Source organism: Osmia lignaria, chromosome 9, assembly GCF_051020975.1.
Source record: "Osmia lignaria lignaria isolate PbOS001 chromosome 9, iyOsmLign1, whole genome shotgun sequence".
Taxonomy (NCBI): domain Eukaryota; kingdom Metazoa; phylum Arthropoda; class Insecta; order Hymenoptera; family Megachilidae; genus Osmia; species Osmia lignaria.
The window spans coordinates 5,781,160-5,802,886 of NC_135040.1; the positions used below are offsets into that span (position 1 = coordinate 5,781,160).

At 37.4% G+C, this 21,727-nt stretch overlaps 6 protein-coding genes across 11 annotated transcripts; 3 read left to right on the forward strand and 3 right to left on the reverse strand.

Moving 5' to 3' along the window:
• Window positions 1-35: 35 nt before the first annotated feature.
• Window positions 36-2,549, reverse strand: wus (TM2 and DnaJ domain-containing protein wurst). The gene is made up of 5 exons (XM_034331386.2): window positions 2,020-2,549; window positions 1,802-1,949; window positions 1,155-1,519; window positions 987-1,094; window positions 36-895 (listed from the first exon to the last, which is right to left on the reverse strand). Exons 1-5 carry the CDS (start codon window positions 2,305-2,307, stop codon window positions 689-691), a joined length of 1,116 nt encoding a protein of 371 aa, XP_034187277.1. The 5' UTR covers window positions 2,308-2,549; the 3' UTR covers window positions 36-688.
• A 411-nt stretch (window positions 2,550-2,960) lies between these two features.
• Window positions 2,961-5,685, forward strand: LOC117607430 (uncharacterized). Of its 2 annotated transcripts, none has more exons than XM_034331113.2 (4): window positions 2,961-3,566; window positions 3,847-4,148; window positions 4,211-4,756; window positions 4,849-5,685. In XM_034331113.2, exons 1-4 carry the CDS (start codon window positions 3,309-3,311, stop codon window positions 5,582-5,584), a joined length of 1,842 nt encoding a protein of 613 aa, XP_034187004.2. In that variant the 5' UTR covers window positions 2,961-3,308; the 3' UTR covers window positions 5,585-5,685. The 2 variants fall into 2 exon arrangements, with proteins under 2 accessions (XP_034187004.2, XP_034187014.2); XM_034331123.2 differs by lacking the exon at window positions 2,961-3,566 and adding an exon at window positions 3,677-3,779.
• A 269-nt stretch (window positions 5,686-5,954) lies between these two features.
• LOC117607499 (putative serine protease K12H4.7) lies at window positions 5,955-8,273 on the forward strand. The gene is made up of 9 exons (XM_034331266.2): window positions 5,955-6,254; window positions 6,319-6,500; window positions 6,574-6,757; window positions 6,835-6,883; window positions 6,957-7,092; window positions 7,174-7,240; window positions 7,436-7,776; window positions 7,849-8,018; window positions 8,080-8,273. Exons 1-9 carry the CDS (start codon window positions 6,057-6,059, stop codon window positions 8,187-8,189), a joined length of 1,437 nt encoding a protein of 478 aa, XP_034187157.2. The 5' UTR covers window positions 5,955-6,056; the 3' UTR covers window positions 8,190-8,273.
• Window positions 8,274-8,419: 146 nt separating this feature from the next.
• LOC117607565 (alpha-tocopherol transfer protein-like) lies at window positions 8,420-12,404 on the reverse strand. Of its 3 annotated transcripts, none has more exons than XM_034331401.2 (7): window positions 12,098-12,404; window positions 10,431-10,701; window positions 10,151-10,310; window positions 10,017-10,078; window positions 9,538-9,731; window positions 9,007-9,220; window positions 8,420-8,805 (listed from the first exon to the last, which is right to left on the reverse strand). In XM_034331401.2, the coding sequence occupies exons 2-7, from the start codon at window positions 10,603-10,605 to the stop codon at window positions 8,600-8,602; spliced, it is 1,011 nt and encodes a 336-aa protein (XP_034187292.1). In that variant the 5' UTR covers window positions 10,606-10,701; window positions 12,098-12,404; the 3' UTR covers window positions 8,420-8,599. The 3 variants fall into 3 exon arrangements, with proteins under 3 accessions (XP_034187292.1, XP_034187302.1, XP_034187313.1); XM_034331411.2 differs by lacking the exon at window positions 12,098-12,404 and adding an exon at window positions 11,070-11,507; XM_034331422.2 differs by lacking the exon at window positions 12,098-12,404 and adding an exon at window positions 10,770-11,055.
• A 1,066-nt stretch (window positions 12,405-13,470) lies between these two features.
• Window positions 13,471-15,576, reverse strand: LOC117607525 (uncharacterized). Of its 2 annotated transcripts, none has more exons than XM_034331323.2 (3): window positions 15,381-15,576; window positions 15,036-15,272; window positions 13,471-14,952 (listed from the first exon to the last, which is right to left on the reverse strand). In XM_034331323.2, exons 2-3 carry the CDS (start codon window positions 15,227-15,229, stop codon window positions 13,806-13,808), a joined length of 1,341 nt encoding a protein of 446 aa, XP_034187214.2. In that variant the 5' UTR covers window positions 15,230-15,272; window positions 15,381-15,576; the 3' UTR covers window positions 13,471-13,805. The 2 variants fall into 2 exon arrangements, with proteins under 2 accessions (XP_034187214.2, XP_034187205.2); XM_034331314.2 differs by having other exon boundaries at window positions 13,472-14,952; window positions 15,036-15,251; window positions 15,381-15,574.
• A 246-nt stretch (window positions 15,577-15,822) lies between these two features.
• On the forward strand, window positions 15,823-21,724 carry LOC117607462 (protein GPR107). Of its 2 annotated transcripts, none has more exons than XM_034331184.2 (10): window positions 15,823-16,024; window positions 16,445-16,555; window positions 17,037-17,200; window positions 17,281-17,432; window positions 19,071-19,300; window positions 19,372-19,505; window positions 19,596-19,863; window positions 19,950-20,222; window positions 20,334-20,506; window positions 20,671-21,724. In XM_034331184.2, exons 1-10 carry the CDS (start codon window positions 15,935-15,937, stop codon window positions 20,831-20,833), a joined length of 1,758 nt encoding a protein of 585 aa, XP_034187075.1. In that variant the 5' UTR covers window positions 15,823-15,934; the 3' UTR covers window positions 20,834-21,724. The 2 variants fall into 2 exon arrangements, with proteins under 2 accessions (XP_034187075.1, XP_034187084.1); XM_034331193.2 differs by having other exon boundaries at window positions 20,683-21,724.
• Window positions 21,725-21,727: the final 3 nt, after the last annotated feature.

Below are 21,727 nucleotides of genomic sequence, written 5' to 3' on the forward strand. Positions count from 1 at the left end.
GAAGATGGAATCACGTAGCTCGAAAGCCAAGAATACCAAAGAAACGAACTGGAGTTACGATGACTCAGAGAATCGTGCAAAGAAATCGATGTAATAGTTTCTAAGCGATTCTAAATAATCATCTGTCGAGTTCAGACGAGAAACATTCGCTGCAAGATTTTTAAATTTACGACGTTTTAAGCGTGCCGGTGGATAAGGCGATATTTTGTATCTCTGTATAACAATAGTTGAACGAACTTTTAAATAAACTTCTTGATATTAAAAACATCGTGTAAATTGGTAAACTGGACTCGTTGTCAAGGTAGATTAGAATTGAGCTTCACTAGCAGAAGGTACATACTATATTTTCTTGCTTTTATATTTACAGGTATAAACATATTTACACAAGTCAGTTCTTGTATTTACACGTATAAACAGACATCTACAACGAGGCAGAATGTGATCGGTGCCCAAAATCATTTCGTCACCGTACCTCGCCTAAATTGTCGATCGAGTGAAAAACATGTAATCTACATATGTATACTTTCTACATATATATGTGTTCTTATTCTAAATCGCGAAACGTATTCGAGATACGAAATATTTCCACGAATACTATGAACCTATCGATCGGAACTTTGATTAATTTTGCAACTTGTACGAAAGCTGGGATACCTTAAAGTTGCCATACAATTAAACTGCTCGCAGATCAATCAGATTTTCTGTTGCGACGTTGTCTACGATTCTTTGCCTTCGAAAGGATTTCGTACGCCTGCTGTATCTCCATGAACTTTTCTTGGGCTTGTCTTCTCTCCTCCTCGCTGCCTTTTATCTTGTCAGGATGATTGTCTCTCGAGAGAGCTCTCCAACGAGCCGTTACTTCGGTTTGCGTGGCCGTTTGCGACAGACCCAACACCTGTGCCAAAAAAGAAAAAAAAAAAAAACGCAACATCGTTAAAATCGTCAACATCATTTAAAGCAGCAGATTTTACGAATCGAAGACTTGCTTTGTAAGCATTTATTTCGCCCCGAGGATCGGTTAGGTCCACCAGTTGCGTCCATGTTGCCCAAAAACCTTGATGCATCGCTTGATTCCACGTCGCTTCCAAGCTAGCCTGCAATACGTAAAAGGCTGATGTTAATCAAGCATATTTCACGTTATTATCTTAACGAACCTTAAGATCCAGCCATATAGGAGACGTTAAGAAATGCTGAATCGCTTCGGATAGTTTGATCTCTTCGCCTTCGCTGTCGGTAATGACTGCATTGAAGTAGAGATAACATCCTATCAAACAAAGATAAATCGCGACAGCGAAGCCTAGGTAAACGATTCTTTGAACAAGGTTTCTTTTCCTTCTTGGCTTTAGTCTCCATTGCTTGCTGAACGTATCGAAACTTAAGCTAGCGGCTACGATCATCAAAGACAACCATACGGTGTCGTCCCCGATATAGGATAAAGTTGGATAAAACAAGTACGCCGAGCATAAAGCGAACCATATGGATCCTTGTTCTCTGCCGATATTTCCGATCGTCCAGACACCTAATTAAATAATTAAAGTTAGATGGAACATAACGTTTGAAAGCGACCAACTACTAGCGAATTGGTAATGTAATATTTTTCTTTTGCTAGTTACTGCGGTCGCGGTAAATGTATTATCAGCGATGAAACTCGAGCTCTTAAACGTATTCAATTTCAGGGCCTTGAAGAATGTTATCGGTTAATTGTTGTACGCGAACAACCGTACATAATTAGCAAGCGCGAAGAATAAGTCAGACGAAAATAAAATTCATCTAGGTGTTTTGTAACTTATAATTTTCTTACCTAGAGCAATCACCAAGGGTGTCAGGATTAACAAGTGCCTAAAATTGATACCAAAAATTTCGTCTTCCGGAATGGCATTACGAAACAGTTCAGCCCATAAATACGCCACTGCATTTTCGGCAGCAAATCGCACAGTGGAGAATGGCGGCTGAAATCAAATGATGCATCGTCGGTTCCTCTAGTATTAAGAGAATTCACGAATTCTCCAAATCTGATACCTTTCCATTGCTTCTGACTTTCTGTTTGAATTCGTTCAAGAAACCGGGATCTTCGTTAGCGTCTCGCACGTACGAAGGAATCCTGTAAATGTCTCGAAGCCATCCGAGACCAAAGTATCCCCCAAAAGTGCTAAAGTAGACGAACGCTTGTATGTCTCGTTCCAAATACACGTGGTGTGCCCCAAACAGACCTCCAAACAACCACAACACGTAAGTCCAAAAGATCGACTTCTGTTTCTTCGTTCTTTTCTTTTCCTTTTCTTCGACGTGGCCATTTTTCAATTCCATCCTCACTCTTTATACTGAAACACCTTTGTTTTCGAGTTTCACGATCCCACTAATTGCAAGCTATAATTGTCAGGCAACGCGTACACAATTTTTTCGATGATTCATTTGGGAAGAACACAACTGGCCTAAGTGCACTTGTCAGTGGCGATTTAGGAAATGCCGAAGGTAGTTCCACCACGCCGGTTCGTACCATTTAGGGTTCAACGCTCCGTCAGTTGTAACGGTACCCTCGCAGGACCGTAGCAACTACACCGTCAAAAGAAAACTCAATGTACCATCAGGATGAAATTGCTACATATGCTATATGTCAATCCGTCCTATTATTTTCGAGTAATAAATATTCATCGTGTAATACGAAGTAAATGCCAAAGCAAAATGTTGAATGCAACTATTTGAATGCATTTTACCGAATTGTCGAGTCCCATTTATCGCTATTTTATTTGTCGGTAGCTTTTTTATTCATTTTGCCTGGCAAACATTTCACGGTCTGTAAATCATTTTTACATTACAAATAATCGCGCTAGTCGTTTACCGACTATAAGCCGACAAGTAACTTCCACTGCTTTCCAATAAATGGCACCACTGATTCACTAGTGTTGGAAAATCGACCGGTAAATCGTTGAGTAGTTTCCATCGTTTTTGTACAGATAGCGGAATGGTCGAATTTTAACTACTTGGATGAATATTATTCCGAAACTGTATAATAGTTGAACGAAACATCGTATGCATTAGTTTCAGTCATCTCGTTAAATAATGTAAAATACATTGACGAAAAGCGTTTTCTTCCCGTTAACGCGTAATTTCGTACAATTCCAAAAGATGGGGACTATTCGTTAGATCGAAGCTGCTTGTTTCGAAGATAATATGGCGGTGTGCACGTGGTGTCTGCATCTCAGCGACCTATTTAATTGTCAAACGTGTAACGAACGTTATCTTGCGACTACCGGATCATTCGTAATATCGTCGAAGGTGAAACAGACATTTTTATTCGTGAAAAATGTATGGTAATGGAAGGGTGTTGTTCAACGAAAAAGAGCCATAAAGAGTGGCGACGAGTAGCGAAGAAAGAACGTCGCAGGCGTCTGCGTCGCAAAGCAGCCGTAGAGCGGCAAGCGGATGAAGAACGATTGAGGGCAGCACTCGAGCAAAACGCGGATTATTTAAACTGGCTCGAAAATTGCGAACTTGAAGAAAAGGAAAAAGAGGCACGAGAAAAGGAAGAACACGATCAGCGAGAACGGGAATGGTTAGAAGAGGAGGTAAAGTTAATAGCCGTGTTTAAATTTTGATTGATTGATTTTTTAATTTCAAGATTTTATAAAAATTAACATTGTCAGCATCGAAATGTCTTTGTTTTTCAACGATCGATGGTACTCGTTCGATTAGTTCTAAGATCATTCGAAACAATTTACTCTAACCATGAGAATAATGCAATGTGGATACCAAAACCTATCAGTTATTACATGGTTCCAGTAAGCGAATAAACTGGTATCTATACCAAAACTCGAGTATAATATTTCTCTGGTTGAATTGAAACAGGTGAGAGCCCAAAAGGAATGGCAAATTCTGCAGGAACGAAAGCGAAAAGCTCGTCTGGTACAGCTGGAACAGGAGGCGAAAATTCGGCAAGAATTCGAGGCGAAACAGGAAGCGATTCGAAAGAAGCAGGAAGAAGAGAAACGTAAAAGAGAGGAGGATATTAGAAAGCGAGAACTGCTTTTGAAGGAGATCGATGACTACATCGATGACGGGATCAAGACCCCAGAAGCGTTGCGCGAAGTGATCGAAAGCCAGCCTGGAAAAGAGCTTTGCCCTTTTTTCAGCAAAACGGGCGCTTGCCGGTAAGTGAAACGTTAAAGTAACATGATAATAACAAAGATATTTGTAAATAATATATTTCCAGCTACGGCGACACTTGCTCCAGAAATCATCGAAGAGTATGTCTGAGCAAAGTGATATTAGTACCTGGCTTTTACACGCATTTTTCCCTGGAAAAAAATTCTGCCGAGTACGACACCGATGTCGCGCTAGAATTTGAAACTTCCGAAACGAGACAACATTTTCGTGAATTTTACAAGGATGTTGTCCCAGAACTGGAATCCTTTGGAAGAATAAAAACCCTGAAATACTGTTGCAACACTGAGGTTCACCTGCGAGGGAACTTGTACGTCGAATATTATACCGAAAGAGAAGCAGCCAGAGCATTGAGAAGATTGAAAGGTCGTTGGTACGCTGGTCGCCAGCTCAATTGCGAATTTGTCAATTTGAAGTCTTGGAGAAGCGCCGTATGCGGGATGTCAAAATGTCCGAAGGGAAGGGCATGCAATTTTTTGCATACTTTCAAAAATCCGCACGACGAGTACGACATTAAAAGTCCTCCAAGATGGGCGAAACAGCAGTCGGTCTCGTCTTCTCACGAGGTTGCCAGCACCAGAAGAAGCGATCACAAGTATCTCTTTTTATCATCTCATCATCTTTTCGAATAATAAGACGTTTCTTAACAGTTTATATTTTAATCGCAACGTAATTTCTTATTTTCAGAGGTAAATCAAAATGGGAGGACGGCAGCGACGTCGAGCAGAGTAAGAATTGGAGATGGTCAGAATCACCAGAAGTCGAAGTTGAACATCGTTCGAGAAGCACCGACAAACGTCATCGTTATTCGGACGACAGAAAATCCACGCGCGACAAACGACACGAGCCATCCGATAGAGAAACGTCGATTAAGCATCGTCGATCGAGCTCTGGAAAACGTCTCGAGGAGAAAAGTAAAGACGATAAAGTTTCGAATGGCCGTGAATCTTGCAGAAGACGTTCGACAAAACACCAGAGAAAGGGGGAAGAGGAGCATAGTTGCGACTTACCAAAGTCACCAAAATATTCTAGCAAAAGACACTCGAAAAGCAGCGACAAGAGTTATCGCTCGAAAATTCCTCGATCTTCGAGCAACTATTCTAGGAGAGATAAAGAGGATCGCGATAACGTTAAACACAATTCGAAAAATCACGATAAATCTCATGAAGACTCCCCGAGAAGGAAATCTAACGAGCTATCCGAAAAACCCAACACCGTGGACACTGAGAACACAAAGTATGCGACACGCGTGAAATCTAAATGGGACAAAGAAAATTTCGAACACATTGATTCGGAAAGCATGGAATCAATGGACTCGGATTCATCCGGGTCCATCGACGATACGAAGAGTAAAGTCTGTTCGAAAAAGTCTGACGATGAGTGGGCAACGACGGATTCTGAGGATGAAGTTAAAGACAAGTAGCAAGTAAACAACATTGTCTCGTGTAATTATTGTAATTAAGATTGTAATTAGTTTTTCTCTTTTTTCAAAGCACACTTACCAATAAAATGTTTTATATTCGATGCGCTTTAACACTTTTTAATCCGTTAAGTGCGTTAGATAAGTGCGTACATAGAGCAATGCATGTTATCTATCGGGCACTCATATCCGTATTGATAATTTGATATTTTTTTATTGTTGAATTGTATACATTTTACCGTGATTAAGGTGGTTGCAATCATTGATTCGATTCGATCCAATCCGATCCGACTGTAAACCTTCGTATCATCTTATCAGATAAACTCTTTCAATTTGATTGAAAGTTAATAGGAACCTATTTGATATCGATCGTTGAAACGTATTAAAACAATCGCCGAAAAGAATTTGTGAATCAGTGCTTTTCAGATCAGCTTAAACGCTGATCGAACAAATTTTGTTCTCTAGAAAGTTTAATATGATCTTCCTGAGTGTTTTATTGTCGTTGTGCATCGCTTTTCGAGCGAGCGATGCCGTTGGTCTTCATGGATTTCACTTCCGAGGTTTGGAAGAACCATTTTCTTTGAATAGATCGGATTCTCAGAACGTAATCGAAGCTCGGATCGAGCAGCCTCTCGATCATTTCAATCCTCGTGACAATCGGACTTGGTCAATGGTATTTGTCGAATGAACAATTATTCTAGAGTAATGTCGTTAAATTTATACGTTTTATTCAACAGCGATACTACGAAAATACTGGTTTACATAAGAAAGGTGGACCAATAATGATTATGATCGGCGGAGAATGGGAAATATCCACAGGTTTCTTAAAATCTGGCCTAATGTTCGAGATCGCTTCCGCTCATAACGCGATGATGTATTACACCGAGCATCGTTATTACGGTCAAAGTAAACCAACCGGGTAAGACGTTTGTTATTTTTTCTTTTTCTTTTCGCGTTACATGTTAAATTATGCACCGTTCGAACATTTCCAGCGACATCAGTTCAAGTAACTTGCAATATTTGAGCGTGGATCAGGCGTTAGCCGATTTAGCATACTTTATCGAAATAAAAAAGAAAGATGAAGCTCTTCGGAACAGCACTGTTATCGTTTTTGGTGGATCTTACGCCGGAAGTATGGCAGCATGGGCTAGACTAAAGTACCCTCATCTTATTCAGGTGTTTAAACATTTTTCTCGTCCTTTCTTTTCTTTTTTTTTTTAAGAAAATCAGTAACGATTGATATTCGTATTCAGGGTGCATTAGCCAGTAGTGCTCCGATGTATGCGAAGGCCGACTTTTACGGTAAGTAACGAAACTATTTACGTTTCGGTAAACTTTTAATCGTGTACTAAAAGAAGAGAAATGTTTGTCTTAGAATATTACGAAGTTGTGACCGAATCCCTACGTAGACACAGCGAAAACTGCGCGGACGAGGTCAAAGTTGCGTTCAACTCGGTTGAAGAACTACTTTTCTCTAAAGATGGTCCGGAGAAATTAAAAACTTATTTCCAGTAATTATCGTCTGTTTTTAATTGCACTCTAGGAAAAAATTAATATTACACAGCTAATGTTATTCGAGGAAAATGTTTCAGTTTGTGCGACCTGCCCGACGTAAAGTCTCCCAATGATATCGGACACCTGATGAACATATTAGCAGAGGTATAGTTTTTTTAAATCTAAACTACTATTTCCCGCTGGGTTACGTGATACGTTACGAAACTGCGTTACGTAGTCTACTAGTAGAAGACGACGTCAGTTTCTTATTGTTAAAAACAAAAAACCAAATCAACAATCCTTCGAGAGAAATCGTTGCGCAATTCTGTAATCGCGTAAGTCTATTTGTTTTGTTGGCAGGAATTTGCTGGCATTGTACAGTACGACAAAGTGGAAAAAAATCGAACAAAAATCGCAGCTTATTGCGAAAAAATGACCGCTAAGTACTTGGGCAGTCCTCTGCAGAGACTGGCGCATCTCGTTTCAGACAACCTGACGGATTGCGTGGAAAATAATTACCAGAAATTCGTGAAACTTTACAAGAATGAGACGTGGAGTAGCAAGATTAACAGACAATGGTATTATCAAACCTGCACGGAATTCGGTTATTACCAAACGACCAATTCGAATAACTCCGTGTTTGGATCTCTATTCCCGTTGCATTACTTTACAGATATGTGTACCGATTTGTACGGTAATTAGTACGTATTTGAAAAAGCAAACTCTCTATGCAGATATGTTGCTTGCTATTTGATTCTGCCCTTTTCTTCCAGTTACAATAACGATTTCTTGAACACGAGGATCGTAAGAACGAATCTGATGTACGGCGGTGTACGACCAGATTTGGTCAAAGTAATTTTCACCAACGGTGACGTCGATCCGTGGCATAAGCTTTCGGTTCTTCAAGATCTGAACGCGTACTCACCTGCCATACTTATCAAAGGTAACGGAAGGAGGTTCGCTGTTTTCGTTTCGAACTACTGACGATCGAACGTTATTTCCAGGGTCGTCGCACTGTCGCGATCTATACAGCGACCTAGACACCGACGTTAAGGATCTTGTTAACGCTAGAGCAAACGTGCGGAAAATTATCGGCACTTGGCTCGCTTCCTAAACTTGTTATACGATTACCTGGCGAAAAGAACAAGAGGCGAAGATAGATGTAAAAAAAAAAAAAAGGTATACATTTATTTCCATTGACACAGTCTTATTTACAAGCGACAAATATAGAATTACATGTAATTTACGAACTATCAAAACGCAACCCTATCGTTTCAAGTCCAATTCAAATCCCTTCGATTTCTTCATTCACCTCTACGTTTACGGCATTTAACGATAAGACTACAAAACGTAACTAAAATTTCGTGACACTATTTCTAAACACCGCGCCTTACGTTTCTAAACGTAATTTAAATATTTATATCAACAATTGATCGAGCCCAAAAACGATTTGCGCCGACCGAGATCGAAGTTTTGCCATTTTCTCATCGCGAAAATTGCCATCATATCAGTTTGCAATATTGTTCAATCGACTTCGAGTTTTCTGAAGGAACCGGTGATACCGTACATGGTGGAATCGCTGGTTCCGATTTCGGAACAGCTAAAACCTTGTTTCAGAGCAGACACCGCACCTTCTCGAGCCTTGTCCGAGTACAAATCCAAACATACTCTCATCTTATCGTGACTCAACAACGTCGGTCTCATTTCTAGCAACTCCTTTCTCCATAGCGCTACGCAAATAATTCATTTTACTGGGACTTTGTTTTCTAATCTTAAGTCGCTTATATCTCGAGAACAAAGCATCAGATTGCAAAATAACAAAGGATTTTTCGATAAGTTATCAAATTCGAGAATCGCTACGATATCGTTATCGGAATCAGCAGAACAAGGAAATTATCGATGAAACGATATGGTTTTAATTCGTTACTTACCGATCATTTCCTTCATCGGCATTGTACCGCCGTACTCTTTAGGCAACATGCTCGTGTCCATTTTTCGATTGATCGCATCTTCCAGGCTGGTGTAAATTTTGACACGCTTTTTAATTTTCTCCGAAATCAACGACATGCCGAAATCGAGAGCAAATTTCAAGGAAGGATGCGTATTAATGGCGTGAACCTCCTTGTGCCGCATCGGTATGGTGCGCTGAAATGATCATTGTTTCGTGAATTTTCTTTATCTTTTAATTTTCAACTAACAATAAATTAAATCCGACGCATTGTTCATTGATGGTCCCCATGAGAGTCAGCTCGAGAAAGGAAGAACAAAGTTCAAGGAACCGGTTGCTTCTCTTCTTCATCTTTTTTTAAGACGTTATGAAATGTCATTGCGTCACTGTCCTTGAATCGAAAGTATCACACAACATTCGACGAAAGGGAAACTGTTCCGTGATTTTGTAAGCTAACTGTTCTCGTCCAACTAGTTGAAAAATACAGGAGAAGAAAGGCGTTCTATTATAGTACCTCGCCGTTTTTCACGATGCGAACAGCTTCCTTTGGCGTGAAAAGCGTCAGATGCGGAAAACTCACACCAGCTCCATCGGCGAAATGAACAAAACCCCTTATTTGACTTTCCTCGTCCTCCATTAAAGTTTCGTAAGTGATCGCATGCATTCTGCACATGTCGGCGTTCGTGTATTTATGAGGATCGAAAACACCTGAAAATGTGTTCCATGAAAAGGAAAAGTAAACGCGTGTTAGAGAACACGTGCTACTCACTCTCTTCTTCGATCGCGATCACGATCGCGACCGCCATCGCGTGTTAAAAAATAACTTAAATTCGTTGCATAAATTTCTATTAAATTAAATAGAATATTTCGAAAAAAAAAGAAAAACAAAATTTGATAGTAAGCTGTAGGTATTCGGTTTCAGAAGGTCGCGTGAAAATATTCGAGTCAACGGCGGAAAAACTTGACAAACGTAATTAATATCGATGAGATTACCTGGTCTGGCAACTACAACACGACGGCCTTTCTTGTCGCGGCCAGGCACGGCAAACAAATACCTAACGAAAAACAAATTGAAATGTCATTATAGTCTAGGGTGCACCGTGCGCGTGATCGCCCTCGAATCTTACCCCAGAGACACCAACTCTTCTATCGTTGTTTCCAACATGTCTAAATTGTTGAATGCCGGATGATATACTTGACGAAGCAATAAATATCTTTCGATCGCCTCTTCGGCCATCGGTACGTTAAACTTTTTACATCTCAAGAATCTTAGTAAAAATTGTGCGTCTGTCGAACGAGAAGCGTATCGATTAAAAGCGTAACGAGATTCAGTCACAACGCGTGACACTCGTTTACGACATTAAATAGGATAAAATAGTTTTAAAAAAATATAGGTTGTTCTCTTACCCAATCGACAGTTTTGAATACGTGGATTCAATTTTATCCAGTTGCGTACTTGTTCGAGGGCTTGGTCTCTCGTATTTTTATCCTCTCTGAGTTCCTCCTTGGCAAGTTTCTGCGTCTCTTCCGAAAGGGAACACTCGTAATTGTCTTCCGGGGTTACCCATTCTATCGCTCCCATTTTGCTGTTCGATCGATTACTTTCGAATGAACAAACGACAACTTGAAGGTAACTTCAAATTTTGAAAATCCAAAAGTTTATCGATCGAGTGTAGTTCTAAAAAATCATTCGACTTTGATTATTCGTCGTTCGTCTATAATAAGCACCCCCTGCGATCGTCTTACATTCTTCGGTTCGCTACTTCTGCAAATTTTTATAAATATTATGTTCGAAATACCGCTCGCTCGTCCCGATTTGTACCGAAGAAACGAGGTCGAATTCGTTCCCGTGGCTTCTCGATCTCCGGCTGCACTTTCTTTAACGAACCCCTGACATAGTTTCCCGGCAACGTTCAAAGTCAAGCCGTGAATGCCTGCTATATCGCGATGCTCAGAGATACCGATCGAAATATCTAAAGTTTCGCGCGCGTAACTTACGATCGTTTCAACGAAATTTTGTAACTTCGTGAGAAATTCTTTACCCACCGTTGAACCATCCACGATTTCGTGACATAACGTTTCCCTCGCTTTATGATATAATGTTCAACCGGCCACAAACACCGGGACCGGCATTACCCGTACGTCGAGTGACTGACTCGTTTCGCAATCACTTTCTCCGATTATGCAATCGACCAAGTTGCGCGCCCATCTTTGTTCTTCGATTTTGTACGACCGACTGACATGGATCGATAAATATTTCATCATTGTCACGTAATAATTTTGGCACCTTTTTTCCTTCCAATCAGTCGGTTTTATCATAAATTACGTGTTCAGTCCGTGAAAGTCACCGGATGATCGTCGCGTCGCGTCGGGTCAGTGCTATTTATACAGTTTTAATTATATATGTATTTTTGACTTTAAAACATATCACAAACATAAGAGCATCCTCGCACGATTAACGATACGAATACTCATTACAATTAGTAAACTTTCTGATATGCTGATTTGCACCGTTTGTAAACTCTATGCTACGAGTGCAATGAATGAATGCAACGCTAATAGGGTAAGCGAGCAATCGGGGAAGTTAACCGCGCGTGCACCTATCTTCCGTGTAGAAAGTGCAATTTATCAAGTTATTGCCCCTAGAATTTTTTTTCTATCATACAAATTGCCATTCGCTTCATAAATAGAAAATTTTTTTTTTTTTTTTATTACATCAATTACGTTAATTATGTCAACGAACTCGATGGATTTAGAATTATATTTTTCAAATTATATACGCGATTTATTTGCAGATAAGGAAATATGGTCGAAGCAAATCTTTTAGGACAACTCGTTATAAAACTTGAATCGTAATTAAACTTCTTGATGCATCAATTCGATAAAGACCCGATCGGGACGAAATGATTGGAATTTATTTGAAGAACAATGAACACATCGGGTGAACAAAAATAATGATCAGATATTAGGAAGAAATTCATTCAGAAAATGTCGAGGTTTCCAGAGTGCTATATTGTATAAAAAGCTTGAACATAATAGTTATTGTAAAATAGAAGAAAAAAAGGATAACGTACCCGAATCGAAGTCACGCAGGTGAATACTTGGAGGAGACTGTCTCCTCTGAACCGACGAGCGCTCTTTTATAATTTCCAGTTACACCTTTCTTCTTACTCCACCTTTGGTATCCTTGCGGCTGCTTGTACCTCTGAAGCGGTGAAACAAAGTCCCTTCGAGAGACAGCTGATATGTTCTTTGAAACTATTTTTTGTTTTATTGCGAAAATGTGTTCCTCGACGGAGGACGAACGATCTTTGGTACCGTATACAAATTGTTCCGTATATTTTGCGGCGAAGCGTAAGTACCGGACTGTCACGGTTTACCTAATTGTTCGTCTTTTATAGATACGTCGGTAGGTATCGTCGTTCACATTAACTAAACGATGGACGATAATTTCGTAACGATTCTTTCCCTCCTCGACCGCAACGAGTTCCTTACAAAACTTTTCGGGAATTATACACGTGAGTGTGAAACGTTCTATTCTTGTTCGCAACTTCCGTATTAATATTCGACGGTTTATTTACACAAACTGAGTGTTGGTAAAAAAAATTTTATTTCAAACAAGACTAGAATAATTACAACTACACACTTTCTTGGAGTAAATTAAGGTTCAGGAAAATCTTAAAAATCATAATTCGTAGTTGAAACTTTATTATGAATCACTCTTGAGAACATAGTAAGCAGTATATTCTATTTTAAGGAAATATTTTGAAAATGTAATATCGCATTCTAATAGCAACAGTGATAACGCAAGTCGATAGCAACGTGTTACATCCGAATAATTTCTTAAATGTATAGTTGTACTTTTTTTTCCCCCTAATAATCATTGTATTACACGTAACTATTTTTTACCTTACATCATCGGTCCACGTAACAAGCAATTAGGAAATTTCTTTTCTGCTAGATTCAATCTCTGGTAAGTTTAACGATATTGCCAAAAAAATGAAGAGAGCGGATCTTACTTTTACTCGGTACCAACATCATTAGAATAACGTGATTCATCGTATAGTCATATAATACCTATTCCTTCTTCTCTGTGATATAGATATTATTGATATACATATAAATGTCATCCGTTATAAAAGTAAAAGTGAAATGTAAGTATTAGTTGGAATATAAAGATGGATTGTTACTGTTACGGTTACGCATAACGGTAGCGATCATACTGACATAAGTCCACGTAACTGTTGCTTCGATAGTACCTTCTGTTTTCTTCACAACTTTTGACACGCAATACTCTAAACACTTATATATAATCAGAAAGTGAAATTGTGACTATACCCGCAAGAATGTTTCGACTAGAGTCGGAGAAATTACGTGCGCAAAAGAACTTTGCTGGTAAGCAGAGTTTATTTGTGTAGATTTCACGCAATAAATTAGGGCAAGAACACTTTAAATACTCATTTTATCTCATTTATTGTCATCAAAAAGTATATCAAGTTACAAAATTTCAAACGTATATCTTCAAATTTTAATGATATAAAAACTAATGATAGCATTTACCACATAAAAAAATATTAATTATACTTTCTATCTAAATTCGTATAAATACTGCGTCATTTTCAAGTTGGAATACACAACTGACAAACCACTCAACTTTAAACAACTAAAAGTAGTAACTAATTTACAAATTGAGCACTTGAATTGATTACTCCAGTCTTCAAAGTCTTTTCACGATCATTAGAATAGGAACATACATTCATAAAACAAAAAATTATGTCAGATTTATTCTCTACCAATAACTTGTACCTTACTATAAGCACCTTTACATCCACTACCGAAAAATAATAAACTTTGCTTAATTATATTTATCTGACTCTGGGTAAGACTCATGTTGCTATTCCTTGCTATCTCAGTTATACACATTTCTAATATCTGCTCGTTTAGCGGTTTATAAGGAACAACTAAAAATTTTATGTTTTTATCGACGAAAACTTTGTTGATTGCATTTTCGTTGTCTACCGAATCTGCCTCTTTTCCTAAATAATTATTTAAACTTTTAACATTGAAAATTGCTAATACCGTAATACATTTATTTTTATTCTTGCTTAACAAGTTCATTGCATCGGAAAAGAAATCTAAATCTTTCATTTTCAAATTTTCCATAATTAGTAATGCGTCGGAACGAGATGAATTTAACGCATTTGTATCTATAGTATCTTCTAGAATACGATCATAGACGAAAATTTCATCTTTATACGGAAAATTTCTTGCTATAATTTCAGCGGTATAAGATTTTCCAACACCAGTTCCGCCTATAAGACACAATACTTTCACATAAAAAGTGTCTGTATTTAAAAATGAAACGATATTCGAAATTGCATGTCCTTGTCCATATATTTTTTGTTGTAATTCAAGGCTAGCATTTGAAAAAAGCATTGTATGATTACAAATCATAAATGAATCTAAATTTAAAAATATTGCAAATATTGCCATAACTATTGGGAACATGCATAAACATAAAAAACTATAGCAACACATGTTTCCTTTCTTTTTCACAAGACTTTTTTTCTTTGCTGCTAAAGGTCTAAATTTCTTTTTTATATCTTCATACGTGCCTCTATTATTATCATTTGTAACATTGAACTGTTTCTGTTCAGCTTTTTCTGTGTTTTTTGGCTCTGAGCATAATAAATGCTCCCTTTCATCTGATATGTTAGTATTTGTAGAAGAATAACGTAATGAGAATTTGGAATCTTTCAGCATATTCATATTTTTAGTTTCTTTGCATCCTATTTCACTTGATTGTTTCGGTAGTATAAATTTTGGTGTATGTATTATATTATTACTTTTACAAAATTGCCAGTTAGCAGGTTCAACAAAATTAGAGGAAGGACCTATCGTCTGCCACTCATTTTCATTATTAAATTGTCTAAAAGTGAAAGAAATTTAATCATTACAGGCAGAGAAATTCGTGTAATTATGTTATTTAACATGTCCATAGCAGATATCTACCTGGAATTCGTAGTTTTACCGAACATTTGTTCGCAACTGTATTGTCTAACCAAACTAGAAGGATTTCCAGAGTAATATGATTCTTCTATACAGATTCGCCGAGACGATGGAAGCTCAGAATAACTGATAGTTCTAGTTAATTTATGATCATTATCCGCATCCAACAATTTCAACGCTGCAAAATGTTCTTCCATAACATCAACAAAAATCCAGACCCTGTAATTTTAACCAACAATTCTACGAACATAACCTTAATGATATTTTAAGTTTGTGATCTTTCCTGCATTTTCTTTTTCTTAATCACAAAGATGAATATCTCAAATTACTTATTATAATGATATATACCTTCGAGTTTCTACAGTAACCAATTTATTAAACCGATGAAACTTGAATTAAACGAACAGCAAATGCAGAACAAACGAAATTACTGCTGGAATTTGAAATTCCTACATGAAAAAATGTAAGATCCTTGATATCGTTTGTTTTATTCTTATATTAATTATTGTGTTTTTATATTACTTTACAATTTCAAGAAAACACATAAAAATATTCAATAACGTAAGTATATAAATCACTAAAATCCAATTCAAGTCGTAACCTTCTGAAGCTTGTATTCGGATAAATTTTAGTACTATATGTGAAAGAAAATTTCTTTCGACGTATAGTAATTTGAATAAATAATTTTGCAAAATTTTAAGAATGAAAAATATTATAACAACGAAACAGTGTTTGAAAAATTGCGCGTAGTTTCAATCTATCCATTCCGCTGATCACAGTCCACATTCCTGCGATTCAAGCTTCAGTTTCTGCTCGTGTATCGACGAGTGAACAGTGTAGATTTTAGATGTGTTAATTTGTGTTTTCGTAATGTGACATTTCTCCAGTGAAAAGCAATAAAAATGCGATCAAAACAACTATTAATACAATGTCTCTGGATTATGTCAGTACTCGTGCTGGCCTCCGGTAGAATACATAAACTCGAAATACGGGTTAGTTGCATTGATCTTGAGTAGTAACGAATGTATATTTACTAATCACTTTATCGGAATTTATTTATTACGTCAATTGCGTTTAACCGATCATGTTATCTAGCTTATTCGTAATAAGTATGAAATAACGTTCAATTTGACAAAAAATTATAAAAAAATGTTATAAACTAAGATGATATTGTATCAATGTTTACTTTAAAGGCTACAACATTTAACTAAATACTTATAAATATCATAAAAGAAATACAGAAAGATTTCCATGAAGAATTGAATAAAAAATAGAACTGTTAGAATATAGGTTATAATCGTCTACCAATCGTAGAGGCTATCATTTTTCCACAAATTCCTTTATCCTCTACGCTTAGTCATAGGTTACGGGATTCTCGGACGATTATACTAGATATACGATTTATGTTACAGAAAGATGTCAGGCGATACATTTCTCTGAGTACCTTTGGTTTCTACAAGGGAGGTATTCTCGACGTAAATCTGACAAATTTCAAGGCCGAGCCTTTTCACGAGAATGCAGTGGTGAGTAATCGTAACGTGGATGTCGCGTAATGCTAAGCGTCGTCCATTCACTGACACCTGTTTCTATTTTCCGTCATTCACGTCGCCTAAAATGTACCGCTAGGAAAATACTCGGAACCATTTCCTGATACGTATTTTTCCTTTTCGAACGGGAACTATCAATGTAGTTAATCACGCTTATGTAAATGTATGACCGCACGCATCAGATTTTATCAATTATTTAATGCTGATGATAATACACTTATAATTACCTACCTAATGTTCTTTTCAAGTCAGGTTATAAATGTTATAATGTTCTCGAGTTATTTATAAACAATATCCGATATTGATTATAGTCGGATTTTTAGTATTCGTTTAATCATCAGTTAAATACGAAATAAATTGTTAATATTCGATAATGATGACACGAAAATTCATAAAATACGAAAGATTAATCTTTCTCGTGTGTATAATTTGTGCTTTTTTATTTTTTACGATGTAGTTTGGATTCAGTTTGGATCGTACCCTAAGCGATGCGATGAATCCGTATTTGGATAGTCATCAAGAAAGATGCGTACTCCAAGACATTTCAAACGTGAAATCCGATTTCGAACAGAGGGATGACAGTGCGATCATATACTTCACGATGGATTTAAAGAACAATTTGTAAGTATCATTTAATCGAATCTCCTGCGATTCGAGTTTAAACTTCATCTTCTGAAACTCAATAAACGAATCTGTTTCAGGTTGAAAGTGAACTGCAGTCGAAACGTACACACTGTGCATATCTACAAAGATTCTAGCAGTGTGTTGGCGTTTCGAGAAAAGAGAAACTCTTTTCCGGGTCGATTTAGCGATACCGTTCTCTTTCCACGAAGAAAACGTTACACCTCCTACGGTGAGTCAGATTTTTCCAATTCCCTTGAACTTTCCTCCTCGCGATAATAAACTTTGTCGTAAAGTCACTATCGCAACGAACAATTATTGAACTACTTATTATGAAAGAGAAAATGTATCACCACCACCAATGATCGAGGAACGTCGCTTACAGAGGGACAAGGATTTTAAAATAAGTTGGTCGTACCGTAGTCGTGATTTTGGCAAATGTCCAAAGGTTTCAAGCTGTACCGCGAAACATCCCCCGAAATGAATGAATCACTTCACAACACGTCGAAACTTCCGTACATTTTATAATTGAATGTGTATGTACCACAGTTTCTCACAAAGTGTTGAACTGCTCGACTTCGGTTATTCTATAGATTACAGTCCAATCAATCAATCCCATAAGTAAGAAAACTGAAGTTTTCTTTTCAGAGTTTCAGCGTAGTTCGAAGTCGATGATCAGACGTATAATTTGTTACAGTTATTAATTTTGCGTCAAGGACAGGTATTTAGTTGGTCATCAATGTCGCTCGTTATATTAAGGATTTCAAAAGAAACGCATAAAGCGTTAACGCAAGAATCATGACAATTTGAATCATGACGCGAACGGCGTTAATTCCGGAGTACTTGTCAATACTGCATGAGAAAGAGTGTTAAAAATATACACGATTGCATTCGCGGGTTATTTTTAATATGGACTGTTACTAATATTAGATGCTTGGTTAGTAACATACACTAACAGGTGGAAAAACGAGAAGTTGGCACGAACTACATCGATTACATCCTTTGGGTATACAGTTATTAATGTTCCTCCAGTAAAGAAAGTTTTCCATACAACGTGCTATGTATGGGTATTTATCATATGTGCGTACTTATACGTATAGTATTCGTTTCTTTCCGTTTATAAATGCTTGGAAGTGCGAAAGTATGTAAGTACGTTCAATCATGTCCAATGATTAGAGTAGGTTTACCTTGAACCGTTTGCCATTTGGCAATAAATTGATGCTGTGAATCGTGAGACAGACATTTTCGCTCTAATTTATAGATGCGACATTTACTGTATACGTGTATTATCACATGTTATTTAATACTTGTAATTGATTGTTCAATGACGGTGCGTTATTACCGAACGATGCGTTACCACTTCATACGTTTTTAGTTTTTTTTCTGTTTTACCATGTATATTTTGTAACAAGCGACAGATATTGCGCATTAATATTTTCCGACACGATATTCCTATACTTTCGTATGTAAAACGATTAAATTGTTCAGTCCGATCATACCGAGGTATGATTGCACCGCACTAAATTCGATTGTGATCGATATCTCATGGAATGTGAACGTGAAACGACATCGGTGATCGAACACCACCGAGATGAGAGTCGCTATAATTAACGTGACTCGTCCCCAATCTTATAAATAACTCGAAACTCAAATATTTTTGAGAGTCCGGTTAGGTAACTGTCTTCTAGAGTAGTATATTTCGCGCCAATGAAATTCACTCTTCGATTGGATTACATTAAGCATGTAACAGAGTTCAATTCGCTTAATCCATTTTCAGCGGATTCAAATGGCTTAGCGGAAACGAAAGAAAGAGTGTTTCTCGGTGGATCGGTTAAAATGTTATTTCGCTGAATAATGGTAATCTTTTCAGGTATCGAAAGATCCGCTGTTGAGGATGAATTCGAGACGAAATCGTCGGAGAGCAACGTTTGTTCTCGTTTAAAGCTTCCAATGACCGTACAGACTATAAAAGGAGAGAAATATTATAATACAAGTTTTGCCGTATACGTCGCCAGCAAGGAAGAAGAAGGACTTTACAATCTTTACTTTCACAATTGTCCAAATTATAAATATGATTCTCCGGTTGCGTTAGATTTTACAGTAAGACATTTGTTTCCTAATAATTTGAATAATTTCACGCTTCTATTGCATTAATGATATCTCATTTGCAGATACAAATATCAGAAATAAATAGCGGGAATTTCCTCAGCGCGGGTGAAATGCCTTTACCGGCTCTCTATTTTATGATGGCACTTTTATTCTTTTTGTCGGGTTGTTTCTGGGTGTTTATTCTCAGAAAGAGCAAGTAAGAACCTCAACAATATATTTCTATGGTAACGATGAAGATGCCTTTCCTCTTTCTTATTTTTTTAATTAAAAATTTTTCTTCATTTAGGCACCCTGTTTTCAAGATTCACTATCTAATGGCAATTTTGGTGTACTTAAAATCTCTGTCACTGCTTTTCCACGGAATCAATTATCATTTCATACAAACGAAAGGAGAACACGTAGCAGCTTGGGCGATTCTATATTATATCACTCATTTATTAAAAGGAGCTGTACTTTTTATTACAATCGTGCTCGTTGGTACTGGATGGACGTTTATTAAACACATTTTAGCCGACAAGGATAAAAAGTTGTTTATGATCGTGATACCGTTACAAGTTAGCATCGAAAATATGTATAGTTTTCAATATGTGATGAAAGATATGGAACAGGCGAGTACTTAATGAGAAACTTTGATCCGTAGGTATTGGCAAATGTGGCCGAAATAATAATCGAGGAAAGCGAAGAAGGAGACATTGAACACAAGACCTGGCGAGACGTGTTCATTCTCGTGGACTTACTTTGCTGTGGTGCCATTTTATTTCCAGTAGTTTGGAGTATCAGGCACCTACAGGAAGCTGCGCACACAGACGGCAAAGCAGCTGTTAACTTACGCAAGCTCAAGCTCTTTAGGCATTTCTATATCATGATAGTTTGTTACATTTATTTCACAAGAATCATAGTGTACTTACTGAAGGTACGATTTTCGTTGCGAAAAGATCGTATCTTTTCTTCTTCTGTCCCTCCCCAAAACACCTTTAAATTATTCTTTCGAAAATATTTATCTTTCATGATTTTCGCTTTATAGATCACGGTACCTTTCCAATACGAGTGGTTGGACGAGATGTTTCGTGAAATGGCCACGTACGTGTTTTTTGTTCTTACCGGGTACAAGTTCCGACCAGCCTCCGCGAATCCGTATTTCACGTTAACTAACGACGAAACAACCCAAGCCGACGAGGACGATGAGATGGACGTAGTGTGAGTATTCATTCGAATCTACTCCACTGTAATGTATGTACATGTATATTCTATTTGCACATAAATTATATCGTTACTGTGCGAACGACAAGCCTTTGTTTTATCGTTTACAGTATGTGTACGTGTTCCAATACTCGTTAAGTGTTCTAATGTGACGATCTCAGTCTCTTTTCCAGTATTTCCGGAAGGAGTGGCATCACCGAGGGTCTTAGCAAAGTTAGCAAAGTTCCAAAAGTCACGAGGCCCGCCACTTCGGATGTTCCATCCACTCAGGAAGAGAGAGACTGTTTGTTCAATAAAACAGAACCATCTCACGAGTACGACTGAACAAAGTAGGAATTCTTTGTAACGTATGTATATGATTTTAGTGAAAAGCAGAAAGTGACAGACTCGTTTCGTGGTCTTGTGATATTTCGAAATACCGATAGCAGTCAGTTTAACATCTAACGAAAATGGGAATACGTAGTTAAAGGTAGCATCAATCTTGCTGTCTGAATTTCTTTTAGGGATGGACGCCAGATCATTATTTTACGCGATAACATACATTGTATTCGCTTAAATCTTGAGACGACGGTGGATACTTTTAATTTAATTTTATTGTCGTGCTCGATCTAATCGAAGACGTTCCGTTCAGCACTTCGTACCAAACTTTCTTCCGCTTATATCCGAGTTTTCGTCTGTAAGAAAATTAAACGCGAATCGTAAAATTTAGCGCAATCTATAATTACCGGTAGAAAGTTGTCATAGTTTTAAATACGCGATACGTTATAATACGTTTAGAATTAAATTTGGATGAAAAACTCGGTGGGAGAGTAAATTCGTGTTTTTATATGCATCTTGCTCTAGCTGATTTTTCGTAGGCATTTAGCGAAACGTTCAGACATTTCCATTTGTTTTTTCCCATGACAACCTTTAATTTTCTTCGAACGAAGAACCCGCGCCCCGGCGCTTTAGTAATCTTGTGATAATTGATACACCCTGGTGTATCATAATCCATTTTTGTAAAGCACTTGATAACTTTTTTGTATAGAAACAATTATTGTGTCAAGAAAAAACAAAGGTGTAATATGTTTTTAAACGTTTAATGTGTCCCATTACGAAACATTGTCGTTATTATTACTATTACCGCTACTGTATACGCGTTATCGTAATTATTGTTACGTCTGTTACTATTAGTATTTTATTATATGTAATAAAAGGGACACGCAAGAATGAAGTTGA